The following is a 15,425-nucleotide window of genomic DNA, read 5'->3' as shown; positions in this document are numbered from 1 at the left end:
TGCACCGCCAGAGGGGAAGATCGTTGCCATGAAAGGGTGTACCTGGTCAGCAATGATGTTTAGGTAGGTGGTAGATGTCAGAGTGCCTGGCACATGGATGACTGGACCCAGGGTATCCCAACAGAACATCACCCAAAGCATGATACCTCTGCCACCGGCTTGTTTTTGTCCCACAGTGCATCCAGGTACCATAACTTCCCCAGGTAAACGACGCACACGTACCTGGCCATCTACGCGGTGCAACAGGAAACGTGATTTATTGGATCAGACGACCTTCTTCCAATCACTCAAGGTCCAGTTTCGATGCTTGTGTGCCCATTGTAGGCGCTGTTGCCGGTGAACCACTTGGCGCGGCCTGCAGTTATGCAGAGTTCGATGTGCTGTGACACATTACTACTGTCACCAGCATTCCAATTACTGGCAAGTTGCACCACAGTCACCCTTCTGTTGCCATGTACCATCCGGGTGAGCCTTCACTCACCTCTAGCATTGATGAGCCATGGTCGTCCAAGATCTCGCTGTCGGCTCGTGGGTTCCCCTTCTTGGACCACTTTCGGTAGGTATTAACCACGGCTGACTGTGAGCACCCCATCAGCCGTGCCGTTTCAGGTATGCTCTGACCCAGTCGTCTGGCCATTACAATTTGGCCTTTATCAAACTCGCTTAAGTCTACTGCCTTTCCCATCTGAAAAACAAGAGTAATACTGATTAATGGAGTTCAGTATCAGGTGTCCCGACCTGCGGGACACCTGATACTGAACCATGTCCCGACCTGCGCACATGCCATACTTCACCTGCAGTTGCTTAGATTTGCATAATGACTCGCTGGTCAAATTGTTTTGGCTCATCGGTGTATATGATTATTAATAAATATAATTATATATTTATATCAGTAATGAATTCCTGCTAAAATGTATCCAGTTTAATTTGCAGTCTGTCACTCCATTCACCTAGATTATTATAATATACTATTTATTTTCATAATCCATTAAAGTTTTATAAATTCATTTAAATTAATATAACTCATAAAAAAAGTTATATTTATATGTACAAATTTGTTAATTCCTTTATGTATATATTTCAGCTAACTCAGCAACAGCAGGAACTGGAATACTTTTTTTCCTAACATTTGTGCCATACTTTTTTATGTACTATCGATATTCAGAGCTTAGTCGTACAGAGAAACTTGCCGGAAGCCTTTTCTCAAATACTGCTATGGGACTTATTTCAATTGTAATTGCAATGTGGGAAGGGACAGGTAAAATTTTATGCTATATTGTTGGAAGATTCCATATACCGTTAAGAATTTTAAATATGCTACTTTACAAAAAATAACTTCAAATTGCTATTGTATTTGTTACCGTGATATCTGATCCCTATAATTGTTTATTACCCTCCTTGGTGTCCACTTCTGAGGCTAAAAAATGCTTGTAAAAGAACTTTTTAGGAAAGTTTTTCACATTTTTGGTGGGATTAAAAAAAAAAAGCAAATTGCAAAACTCAACTTTAATAATAAAAATTAATGTAATCGAAAGAAAAAAAAATATCAAAATCCTATAAATGTTAAAACATGTTACTAAGGTAAAATTTTTAAAAAAATTCTCTTAATTTCATAATTAAATTGGGTGATTCTGAATTTTTGTTGAAAAATATACAGATTTATCTGCAAGTAAATAAACATTTGTCTGTTGTAGACAAATGTTTATTTACTTGACACAAGAAGATGCACAAGTTGGCATTGCATTGAATCCGTTGAGATGCAAACTTGTGCATCTTCTTGTGTTTTATCTTATTTTAATTTGTCTCCCCCATAGTTTCATCTGATTCCTCTGTGATTTAAAATTTTGAAGATTTTGAACTAAACATTCTTGTAGTAAACTTCCATAATATCTCTGCATTTTGCTTCAGAATGCAGAAAGCTCCTTGAACTTTGCTGAATTTTCAGGTGAATAGACTTTTTCATGCATTGAGTACTTCATAAAAGCCTTGATGGGTGGTAGAGTTGATGTCCTCTCTGCACCAGGTGGAAAAGACCAGATCATATCACATTAACCTTTTTCACAATATGGCTGAGTAATTTGTCTCAGGTGAGGATAGCACGGTGTTTTTCTTCTAGAAACTTTGGTTTTTTGTCTAGTAAACAAACAGATCGACAACAGAACACTTGCAATTTTACAGACATAATATATATGTCTGTAAAATTGCATGTCTATATATGGTGCAATATGACCTAAGTCACTGATGCATCTAAAACCCAACTACTTCATTAAAAAAATATTTTGAAATAAAAATATTTTTACTAAAAACTTTTTAAAAAAAGTTTTTTACAAAATTTTACAGTGAGATATGAAGTTCTCTGAGCAGTGCAGATAGGCTGCCAGGACAGCTCATTGGGTTTTGTGAATGATATACAGGCTTTACTAGTAGAGATAAGGAGGTGATTATTCCATTGTACAAGGCAATGTTTAGGCCACATTTGAGTACTGTATACAGGTCTGAAGGCCTATGCAGTAGTACTCAAGGTAATAAAAGGGTAGTTTTACCAAGAAAGGCATCAGTTCTGCAAATTGCTGCATCTGGAGACTAGGCACCTGTGAGGTGACCTGATTGAGGTGTTAAAGGCTTTGAATGGATTGAGCAAACTGAGTGCTGATGGCATTCTTCCTCTTGCTCATACTACTCACATGAGGGGGCATAAATTAAAATTGAGGAAGGATGATTGCAGGATGTGTGGAAGTTTGCCCTCAGCTGGCAGGATTTTTGAAACAAACTTACATCTGTTGTTGTGGAAATGGGTAGTTTGAAGAAATTCAAGGAAGAACTAGACAAATTATTGGATGGGATGGACATGTGATAAAGGAAGGGTTTTTTTTTTTTTTTTCCAGCTGATGCTTTGTAAGCTTGCTTTCTAGCATTATTTATCACCACTAATACTGATACTAAAAAAAAAATATAAAAAGAATTTAGAAATACTTTTCACACTGCTTTGATGAATGCAAAGGATTCATCAAAGCAGGCTGTTCTTTATTTCTCTTGTTCAAACCAAAGTCTCATTCATTATCGCAAATTGAACCATAAAATCCATTCAAGCTGTACTGTCCTCTAACCATGAAACTACTATCCAATCATACAAACTAACTGTTGAATCACTGCATTCATAAATTTTATGATTTTTACAGAAAGCTTCCTTTTTTAACAATTTCATCATATTTTGCATAACATTCAAAAAATATAACAGAAATATGTATTTCCATTATGACTTTTGAAAAGTCAGTAGACCAGAAGTTATGGTTGATAATATTATGTTTATAGATAATATTCATAGTTAAATAATAAATTCAGGCATTTACTGCAATTTTTAAAGATGTTTAGTACTGAGTTTCTTCCAGCATTAGAAGCTGAACTTTCTACAATTTTTGCATTTTTCAGTGAGTGAATATCACCCCCCCCCCAACAACTTACAATGTTAAATTATCCAGTTTAATATTTTTTCTTGTTTTGTAAATCCCACTGGTTTCTGTGATATGATCTCTGTAATTATAATATCTGTAATTATACCTTTTACAGTTACTAAAGAATATTATTATTATTTTACTTGTTGATGTATTATTTTTCACATTATCATCATGTTCATTGATGTTTTCAGGAGACTTAAGATGTTTTGGAAAATTGTAATTTAATATGTAAACAGAATTGGGTAAAATGCCATTCTGCAGGCATGAACTTTGTGTTGAAGAAAACCAAAATTAATATCTCGTGTGTTGGGTACACATGATTGCTTGTCCATTTGGTTTTGATTTGTTTTCTTGCTCCATGAATAGCTACACATAACTAGTGAATAGCTTTACTAGTTATGTTGGGGAACTGTGCATTCTGATTTATTTCATTTTCTATTTTAAGTTTTTGTTCTTGTGAATAGTCAGGTTAGTTGCATTTTAGTTCAGATACAAAGAGTGCATGGTAACTAAAATAAGGAGGATTCATTTTTAAGACTTGTTGGCTTACACAAGCCAATATTAAAGAAATTCTGTGGAAGTCTTATCCAGAAGTTGACAAAAGTGAATCAAATGATACATAAATAAATGTAGAAGGTATTACAGCATTAAAAAAAGTAATGATGGTTAGAAGATAGTGAACAGATGAGAGAAAAGATACATTCATCTAAAAGTGACTCTGATTTTAAGTGAAAAAATGTAATTTAAATTAGTACTTTTTATTTCAATAATCTCACTCTAATATTGGGTTTATTTCAATAATCTCACTCTAATACTCTCACTCTATACAGTCAAATACAAGTAAATTAAAATATAAAAGCATTTATTTATACATCATAAGTTTTGGGTTCCACAAAGCAGATCCATGATCCGAACTCAATCACATCCCCATTTCTCCCTGTCTCTAGTCTTCTCGTTCATCCTATGATACCCATCAGCCTCTATCAAATCATTCAGCATTCCAATTCTTCTTCTTTTTCCTCCTGTTCTTGGTGTCTTGTCCATAACTTTCATTTCAATCATTTCACTTCTTTTAACAAACTCTCTTCCTTCAGTACATCTCTAGTCTAGTTTTTCTTTTTTTTTCTTTATAGCCTTTAAAAAATTTCTAATATATGTCTTTAATATTTTCCTTCTTTAGTGCCTGTGACCCATGTCAGCCCCATAATGTGTGATGCAAAGCATGAAATATTAACTGTGATTTTCCTTAACTTGATACTCATTCTCTCTGTAAATATTTATTGCTGCTTCTCAAATACTGTCTTATCCATTGAAATTTTAATTTCCATTACTTCTTCCAGCAGTTGTTAGGAGACTGCAACAATATCTATGCTTATTCACTTGTAACATTATTTTATCATCCATTTTAATAATTACACCTTTTTAATCCCTTTGCTAGATAACTTTAGTCTTAAATTTTATTCTCATATATCAGTGTTATATGATCTGTGGATCTCACTGTTGGGGAGAGACATCGTTGTCTCTTCCCTCTCCCTATTTCTGTTTTCTTTGTTATTGCCCACACTGTTCTAAACATAACTCTTTGACCCCAATATAGTTTTTCTGTCTCTCCAATCAATTTTGTATCCTTCAGTATCACCATCTACTTTTTCCAAATGCTCTTTTCCAAATTCACAAAACAAATATAAACATGTATTCATCTTTATATCTTATCTCTGTATTTCTTTTCCATCAAAATTCTGATTATTCTTATCACATCTTTTGTTCCTCTCCTCTTTCTGAACCAGTATTATTTCACTCTCTCATTTCCTCTATTTTTTTCCTTCAATCTTCTGTTCATCATCTTCAATATCACAATTGCTGCATGTAAAAATAGTTTAAGAAAATAGTTTTCATATTTTAAAAATTCTAAAATTACTTAAAAAAATTTATTTTGTAGGAACAGCATAATATCAAGAAACTTGCACTTGCTAAAGGTTAAATCATATATTTCCAAAACTGGTGGAATTTTTTTTCATGATGCCTGAAATGTCTCTCCTTCCCCAAAAGCATGCTTCCCCTCCCTTTTTTTTTCCAGTATTAGCAAAATTCTTATATATAATAGATAAAGTGCAGTCTGCTGTCCTGGCAGTCTATCTGCATTTGTTGAGAGAACTTTGCCTTTATAGTTACTCCCACATATTTTTCATTAACAGCCAGTTAAGTTTGTTGCTTATCATGCCTTAAGATAATCTTGGATTGCTATTGTGAAAGGTGTGTATATATATCTTTTTACTTAATATTAAGCAGAGGTATTTCTTTACATAAGGAAATCTAGCCATTTTTGGGATATTTTTAAATTTAAACATTCAAAAAAAAATATTTTGTATTAAAAATGTATCTTGAATAAAGCAATATATAACAAGAAGAACTGGAATACATTATTTAACAGAACTTACCTCCTTACTGCTTACATTTGGTTAGAACAAGATTGAATTGGAAAGAATTCTGTGAGCATTAAAATAACTTATTAAAATGAGATCCCATAGAGGAAAACGATTTGCTTGGTATTAAATCATACAGCGGAACCAAGAGTTCAAACAGTGAACTTTTGAGTAAAGTAATACCCCGACTTACGCGAACTCGGAGTTACGCAATTCTTGATTTTTTCGTTTGGTGTATATCTAAATTTAGCTTACCAGTGATTTGGAAGTCAAATCATAAAGCTTGAGTGACAGCTTCCATTTTTGAGGACTGGTTTGGTCACCACTTCATACCCGAAGTCGAACGTTATTGTAAGTCTAAACAGATTCCATTTAAAGTGATGCTTCTTATTGAAAATGCACCCGGTCACCCTCCTGCCACCCTAATTAATTTCAACCCACGTGAAAGTTGTGTTTTTGACTCCAAACGCAACCAGCTTGCTTCAACCGATGGACCAGGGAGTCATCAAAACATTAAAGGCTTACTACATGAGGCGTTCGTTTGCATGTCTGAATGAAACTATGAGACAAAATAATGAGATATCTGTTAAAGACTTTTGGAAACAATTCAATGTTTTAGATGCTGTAAGAATCATTGAAGAATCTTGGGATGAAATTCACAAAAAAACATTGAATGGTGTCTGGAAGAAACTTTGTCCATTTTTTTTTTTAAAAAACGAGACGAAAACAATGCCAGAAACTGATCATGTCGCTCATGTGATAGAAAAAGTTGTTAATCTTGCCAGCCCATTAGATTTGGAAGTCAATGGTGATGATATCAACGAGCTGTTGGATTCACATAGTCAGGAGCTGACAATGAATGAGCTCATAGAGATGCGTGAGCAAAATGTCACTGAAGTATCTGACACTTTTGAGGTATATAAGGCCTTGAATGGGTTGAGCATGCTGAATTCTGATGGGATCCTTTCACTTGTTCAGATTACGAACCTAAGGGGGCATAAATTCAAATTAAGAAAAGACAGATGTAGAGTAGATGTGCCTAAATTTGCCTTTAGCCAGCGGGTGGTTAATTGCTGGAACAAACTTCCATCTGTCGTTTTGGAAGTTGATAGATTGAATAAATTTAAAGAGGAACTGGACAGGCATTTGGAGGGAATGGTGTGTTTTTTTTTTTTTTTTGTTTTTTTTTTTATATAGGTTTATATATGTGTGTGTGTTTTTTTTTGGCTGATGCTGCATAAGCTCATGCACTTGCTTTCTTGCATCACATGCCACTACTACTACTTCAGACCCAGTTCCCCCAGAAAAGCACATGACAATTGCAAGTTTGACAGAAGGTCTCAGCTCAATTGAAAAGGGCTTAAAAATTTTAGAACACAGACTCCAATGAAGAACGCGTTATAGCTACAAAGCAAGGAATAAAAAAAATTATTAGCTTGCTACAAAGAAATTCTGCGTGAAAAAAAGAAAGCGCTGTGTCATCAGACGAATTTGTTAGATTTTATGAAGCCATCGACATCGAAATAACTTTTTTACGTAACTCATTTATTTTTTTTAATACATATTTTGTATTAATATATATAAATAACTGCAATCTTATTAAATATTTTTCTTCTAAACTAGTGTTTTTGTTAGTCCTTGGTCCCAATTAAAAAAAAATTATATGTATTTATATGCAAAGTTGTACCCCGACTTACGCGAATTCGACTTAAGAGATTTTCATCGGACCCACCTATCGCGTAACGTTGGGGTATTACTGTATCATCTTCGGTTTGTTCCAAGTGATAAGAGAAGGAAGGAGTATTATTAATATAAGAGTATTAATTCCTGTGATGCAACTCGGACATGCACGTTGGAAATTTTATATTGTTTAAGTTACATATTAGTGAAAGAGTTGTAAGTAGTTTAGCATTAAAAACTGAAAATTGTGTTATGTTCGAACCATTCTATTGTTAGAGCTTCATAAGTGGTTAATTTATAACTAGAAGATAATTTTGTTAATGTTATAGCAGAATCAATCTGAGGTTTGATGGGAAGTTGATTGGGTGTGTTGGCTAAGTTGAGTTCATTGGTATGGACATCTCAGAGGCATTATATTTAACTGTGGTGCTTCCTATGTAATGTGTATTACATTTTTTTTTTTTTTTTTTTTAATAAAAACCCCAAACATGAAAGGTATTAGAACCTATAATACTAAGTACTAATTCTCTCTCTTTTGAGAAGATGAAAGAAGATACTTATTGACATTAGACTTAAATTCCTGTAAATTGTAATTTTCAGAAAGCCGTGTGAAGGGAGGTTGTTCCAGAAAATGGAAATTGAAGGAATAAATGAGAAAGAAGAAAAGTTGGTTCTGTGAGCTTGAAATTGAACAGTAAAAGGATGCTGACTGGTTGCAGCATGTGTTCAGACTGGTTTGAGAGAGAGAGGAGAAGAGAAATCATAGAAGCTAATTTAGAAGAATAGTGCCCAAGTATCTATAGAAAACACATGTATATAATTTGGAGAGACTTTATGGGTGGCACTGTATTCTAAATAGGGTGAATTTAAGATGTGTACAGAGTGAGTAGCTGTTTGGAAGAAAAGTAATGCCAACAATGAAAAAAAAAAAATAGTTTTTTAGATGCAGAGGAAGCAATATTTGTGATGTGCTTATGCCAAGAGAGGTTAGAAGTCAGGGTAATTTCCGATAGAGATATGTGATCTTGTTTACAAATCTGAGTGTCATTGAAGGTAAGCATAGGAGGAGAGAATCCTTTTTTTTTTTTTTTTTTTTTTTTGAGATATAAGACAGGACTGGGTTTTGGAATGATTGAAATTAACTAAGTTATCTCTGCCTCACTGGAGAATTACCTGGAGATCAGTATTTAAGAAATTGGTAATAGATATTCGAGAAGTTCAAACTGGAAAGTGGAATGCAATATGCTGTCATCACAGAAGTTTAGATAGAATTTCCAGTTATAGAATGGACAAAGATAGTAGTAGTAGTGGCAAATGATGCAAGAAAATCAAGCTTATATAACATCAGCAAAAAAAAAAAAACCTACACATTTCACCCGTCCATATCCCCCACAAATTTGTGTAGTACTTCCTTGAATTTATTCAAACCATCTACTTCCACAACAACAGGTGGAAATTTGTTCCAACAATCAACCAGATGCTGGCTGAAGGCAAACTTCTGCACATCTATCTTGAACCATTCTTCCTCAACTTGAAATTATGCCCCCCTCATCTGCAGTCTCAGCAAGAGGAAGAATGCCATTCACATTTAGCTTACACAATCCATTCAAAGCCTTAAACACCTCAGCCAGATCTCTTTACAGGTGCCTAGCCTCCAAACACTGCAATTTGTAGAACTGAAGCTTTTGTAGTTAAGATCACCTTTTGCTCCCTTCACCAATCTGGTTGATCTCTGCACCCATTCCAGCAGATCTACATCTTTCCTAAAGTGAGGCCTCCAGACCTGTATACAATACTCAAGATGTGGCATAACCATGGCCTTGTACAAGGGGATATCACCTCCTAATCCTTGCTAGCAGTTTCATATCTGAAACTGCTAGCAAGGATTAGGGACAAAATTTCATATCTGACTGTACAATTATCCCCAAGTCTTTTTCATTTTCTGCAAAGATGAGTGCAGTACCACATAGTTCATAAGTTCTGAGATTACTGCCATCCATATGCAGTACCTTTCATTTGTTAATGTTAAACTTCAACTGCCATTTCTCAGCTCATCAACCTAATTTTTCTAGATCTTGTTGCAGTAGCAAACTGTCATTACTGTTGTTAACCACCCTACCAACCTTTGTGTCATCTGCATCCTTAGACATTAAGCTTGATATATGTTCATCAATATCATTAATAAATATTGAAAACAATAATGGGCCCAGCACTGAACCTTGGAGGACTCTGCTAATAACATTAGCCCATGAAGAGCAGTGCCCATTGATAACCAATCTCTGTCTTCTTCCACTTAACCATCTCTTTATCTATTGCAGTATCTTGCCCTTAATTCCACATTGCTTGTGTAGCAGTCTTTTATGTACAACAGTATCAAAACCATTAAGAAATCCAAGTGAAAAGGTAAAGATAAAATGTAAACTGCAGCCATTATCAATCCACTGCAGGATGGAAACCTCCTCAACGATTCATGTTGAGGGAAAATGGATCATAATCTGCCACACTGGTCTAGTGCGGGTTGGCAAATTGACTGTATTTAGCAGTCAGGGGCTTGAACCCTGGTGTACTCAAAGAGCTACTGCATTCCCGCTCATGTGCTACTGCACTCTCGCTCCTGATCACTTGGCTACGGAGTATATGTCATCAAAAAAAATTCTTTTTTGCATCCAGTTCCTTAGTCACTGAGTAACCAAGGACTTGGTCATAGTAACCTATCAGACTGGTTAGACAAGACTGCTCCTTAACAAATCCATGCTGTGACTGCAGTATAATTGCATTCCTGTCCAGATGGTCCTGCATTACCTCTTGTACCACTGACTGTTATTTTCTCTGAAACAGATGTTAAGCTAACAAGTCTGAGATTTCTCATGCTATCTTTTGATCCTCTTTATGAATTGCAGATACATTTGCACATCTCCAGTTGATTGGGACTTCCCCTGAATAAAAGGATGCTCTCATAATTATGGCTAAGGGTTTTCTTATCTCCTTAGTTGCTTCCCTTAATATAATTGGATAGTTTTAATCCACCACAGGTGCCCTTTTTATGTTCAGTTTCAACAAATTCTTTTCCACTTTCCTTTCAGTTATCAAAGAGTCATTTAGCTGCCTTTTAAAAGTTTGATAAACTTCTGGCATGAGAAATTACAGACCTGTTAGCTTAACATCTGTTCTAGGGAAAATAACAGTTTCCCTGGAAAACATTCTTTGCCAGTGACTTCTCATAATCTGCCTTAGCTTTCCTAACCTCCTTTGTGATTTTATTAAAGATTAATTTATATATACCATATGTTTGGGTATCACCTGATAATTTATATGCATCCTATGCACTTTTATTCTTTGCCATGTGTCTCAGTAGTTCATTTGACATCCATTTCAGTTTACACCTTGAACAGTATTTCTTCATTTGTAGGAAAAGAATGATAACTTCTATGATTACTTCCCAGAATGCTTACCATTTAGAATTTTCTGTTGGTAAAATCATCAGTTGGTCTCACTGCATAGAATTTAAAAACTGTCTTAGACTACTGTAATGGCCCTTAAAAAAGTAAAAGCCTTTCCCTTAACCTTGACAGTAGTTGCCTTTAATTAAATTCCACATTAGTACCATAATCAAGAGTATTGCTTCCTGTTGTTGCCTCTCTAACATGCAGGTGTAGAAAACAGGCACCCTATAAATCTACAAAAGTCTTGCTAATGTGCGAGTGACCAACCCACAAGTTCCAGTCAATATCTAGAAAGCTAAGAGACCCCATTATAAAAAAAACTTTGATTTACTGGCCCACTATTTCTCTATATAGCTGTTTGGTACACTCACCACTGTCTTTAGGCCTATAATACACTCCTACTCTCAATTTTGTTTTCTCTTTGATTATACCACACCACAAACTGACTCAACAGTGCACTAGTCACCACCATTGTCATCTGGATGCACTGCCTTAGGTTTAATATGCTTTGTAACTAAGAGCATAACCCTCCACCCCCTTCTGTCTGTATGTCATTCCTGTACACATTGCACACCCATATTGAAATTGTGTATCACTTTTGTTTGAGTGACACCAGATCTCTGCTATTCCTGCAATGTGTGCATTTGATGACTTAATCAGTACATCAAATTCATCAAATTTATTTACAGTGCTCCTAGCATTAGTGTACATGCATTTATATATGCACTTGTTCTTACTCTTAGTTACCCTAACACAGCCCATGTATTGGTGTTCCATGATGACTCACAGTATGGCCTGAAATTCCTGACACATTGCTTTCCAGTCTGCTACATGTTCCAATAGAAGCAGTGCATGAATCACTTTCACCTCTTCTTGCACCTCTACTTAATCTGTTAGTCTGTGTATTCCCCCTAGCTAGCAGTTTTCCAACTCACCTCGGGTCGGAATCACTGCCTCCTCAATAGCATCAGCAAATATTTTTTCATCCTTTCTATTTAAGTGTATCCCATTCCTGTAGAAGAAGTCTCTCCTGTTAACAAGCACAGACCATGCTGAGAAAAATTCTACCCATGAGGTAGAGATTTTAAGTCGGCAAAGATTCAAAAGAGAAGATTCCAAATTGCTATCTCTACAGGGAATATCAGATCAGATATATGCACAAATGCCGCTTTTGAAGTAAAAGGAATCATATAGTGAATAACAATGGTTGAATCAACTTATAATTAGGATTTGTTAGAAGGCATTAGTTAAATATTGTAATTCTGTTTATAAATCATTTTCACTATGGCAATATTGTGTTGTAAACTCCTGTATATAAAACAGGATTTTTTTAACACTGGTGGGTGATTTTTTTTTAACACTGGTGAATAAGAAATGCAGAAATTTTCCTGTATGTCTCTTTTTCTATAAATGCAAGTTTTTAATTGATTATTATGCTTAAAGATTTTAATTTTAAAAAAACTTGTACTAAATAAAAATTTAGTAACTTATATGCACTAACTTATATGCCTGCAAATAAGTTAGTGCAAATGCAACATGTCTATATGCAATAAATTAGCCAAAGTTATTATAGTGGCATTGTTTCATTACATCTCATATTGTGAGTACTTTCACAACGACTTGCATACTTTGAATAAGTAGCACTTCCAATAGAGAAGACTGTTGCTACTTATTCTCATTGGATACCACCACCCTGACTGTTGTTTCAGGCCCATTTGGCTGTTCATTGTTGAGTGGTTAGGTATACCCGATAATATAACAGCTGACAACCCAGTTGTGAAAATAATTCCGCAATATGACACATGCCAATGGTATTTAGTAGTTTAATACTTAATAACAATTCAGAGTTAAAGCCTTAGACTACAGGGTAATTTTCAGACATATAAGTTAGGGCAAACTAATGTTATGTAAGGAAACGATGCAACTATAATAACTTTGATTAATTTACTGCATATGCATTTGCATTAATTTATATGTCTGTCAGATTTATGCTCTTATTTACTTCAAGTTCAAGTATATTTTAGTCTGATGGACTGAATTAAATTTTAAGAAAAGACTGTCTATAGGTTTGTTTGTTGGAGATTATGAGAATGCCATTTGAATAACAAATGAATAACTTAACTGTGAAAGGAGGAGGGTTTATAATATGATCTTCTATAAATGCTAAATATATTTCTATATGCATTTGTTTATAGATGCCTGAATTAAATCTAAAATGTCTGGCTTGGAGGAAGGAAGATATGAGTGTAATGATGTATTACTTAAGGGCTAGTGTCATGTCTTAGCCATTCTTTAAGTTTAGATATTGTGTAGTCTATGTCGACATTGGTAATGATGGCATAAAATTATGCTAAAAGGTCTGTATTAGTCAAGTTAATATTATTGGTTAACAAGTGGACCTAAGCAGTATTAAGTACTCTGAACTTCAAAAATTTTGTAAGTGGTGATATGATTTTAAAGACAAAAGAAAATAGGTTAGTAAATGCCAATGTCTGTACAATATGATAAGTCAGAGTGGTCTATCTGTTGTATGTAATTTTATTATTCATTCATTCACCTACCATATGATTTTAATACTGAGAAAATTGCTACAATAAGGGAAAAGTGCACTTTCTCTTATTGTAGCAATTAGAGAAAAGTGCACTTTCCTCTATGAGAGATATGGCCTTAGTTGCTAATGCTCCTAAAAACCAAATAAACAACAACCTCTATGAGATCTCATTTTAATAACTTTTTTTTAATGCTCATAATTCTTTCCAATTCAATCTCATTCTAACCAGATGCTAGCATTAAGGAGGTAAGTTCTATTTAAATAAGATATTCATTTCTTCTTGTCAATTCATTCTTGCAACTTAAGGTTATCCACAAAACAATATAAAGCAATATATATAATACAACATAACTGAAAAAGAACATAACGAAAAGAACTGAACAGTTTTAACATTCAATAGAAGCTTTTCCATCTATATGATGCAGTTTCAATTTTTAGAAACAGATTCTAAAAAGTTTCTTTATTTTTTCACTTTAATGGTTTAGTTTTTATTATCTCTTACTTTAGTTTTTAATGAATGTTATTTTGATCAATTAATAATTTGAAAAATATGCCAACCTCAAAATCTCTTTTTATTTAGTCTTTTTAAAGACTAAATAAAAAGAGAAATAAAACTAAATAAAACTCTTTTTAAAACCCAATTTTAGTTTATACAAAATTTTAGCTTTTTTAGCATAAAGTTTAAAACACTATTTTTGCAAGGGGAAAATAAAGTATTCATGCGTTTTAGCTTCATGTACTGTATTGATTAAGCTTTATGTACTGTGCAAATTATTTTTAATAGTACCAAACTCTGTTTCCATTTATTTTCAACTCATATTCCATTATTCCCCCCCCCTCCTCTCTCTCGACTGCTAGTTTGCCACATAACAGGAACTACATGAATAATGAAACCACACAGTATTATGTAATGAAAACATTTTCACAAGGTAGTTAGCATTAGCATTAGGAGAGGCATATGATGCAAGAAAGCAAGCTTATGCAGCATCAACCAAAAAACCCCTCCCATTTCATCCCTCCATTTGTTCCAAATGCCTGTCCAGCTCAGCCTTAAATTTCTTTTGGCTATCAACTTCCACAACAAAAGATGGAAGCCTGTTCCACCAATCAACTACCCGCTGGCTAAAGGCAAATTTCCACACATCTATTCTACAACTATCTTTCCTCAATTTGAAACTGTGTCCCATCAGGTTCTTAGTCTGAGCTGGAAGAAGAATCCCATTAGCATTCAGCTTGCTCAACCCATTCAAGGCCTTATACACCTCAGTCAGATCACCTCGCAGATGCCTCCTCTCCAGGTGCTGCAATTTGCAGAACTTAAACCTTTCTTGGTAAGAGCACCCCTTTGTTCCCTCACCAATCTTGTTGCCCTTCTTTGTTCACATTCTAACAACTCTACATCCTTCCTAAAATGAGGCCTCCAGACCTCTACACAGTACTCTGTGTGGCCTGACCATTATCTTGTATAACGGAATAATCACATCCTTGTCCCTCCTAGCAAAATTCCTATTTATCATTGAGAAGATTCCATGACCTACCCTGGCAGCTCGTCTACACTGCTCAGCGACCTTAATATTTGACTGCACAGTTACCCCCAGGTCTTTTTCACTTTCCATTTCCTTGAGTGTAGTACACAGTTGGTACATTTCTCTTTGGTTATTGCTACCCATATTCAGTACTTTGCATTTGTCAATGTTAAACTTCAGTTGCCACTTCACAGCCCATTTTCCCATCTTATCTAGATCCAGTTGGAGTAGCATACTATCTTTACTGTCGTTAACAACCCTGCCAACCTTTGTATCATCTGCAAACTTGAACATTACACCTTATATACCTTCATAAATATCATTGATAAATACTGAAAACAATAATG

General features: G+C 34.7%; 1 protein-coding gene across 1 annotated transcript in view; it reads left to right on the top strand.

The window, feature by feature from the left end:
* LOC150076806 (phospholipid-transporting ATPase ABCA3-like) overlaps positions 1 to 15,425 on the top strand; it is a 354,775-nt gene that overhangs the window by 118,926 nt on the left and 220,424 nt on the right. The window contains exon 7 of the mRNA XM_090385684.1: positions 1,085 to 1,258. Within this exon, the coding sequence (XP_090241810.1) occupies positions 1,085 to 1,258 (174 nt within the window). The remainder of the gene's footprint in view (positions 1 to 1,084; positions 1,259 to 15,425) is intronic.

Source organism: Mastigoproctus giganteus, chromosome 12 (genome assembly GCF_048544385.1).
Source record: "Mastigoproctus giganteus isolate SK-2022 chromosome 12, ASM4854438v1, whole genome shotgun sequence".
Taxonomy (NCBI): Eukaryota; Metazoa; Arthropoda; class Arachnida; order Uropygi; family Thelyphonidae; genus Mastigoproctus; species Mastigoproctus giganteus.
Note: the sequence above shows the minus strand (reverse complement) of the source record. Positions and strands in the feature narration are given on the sequence as shown.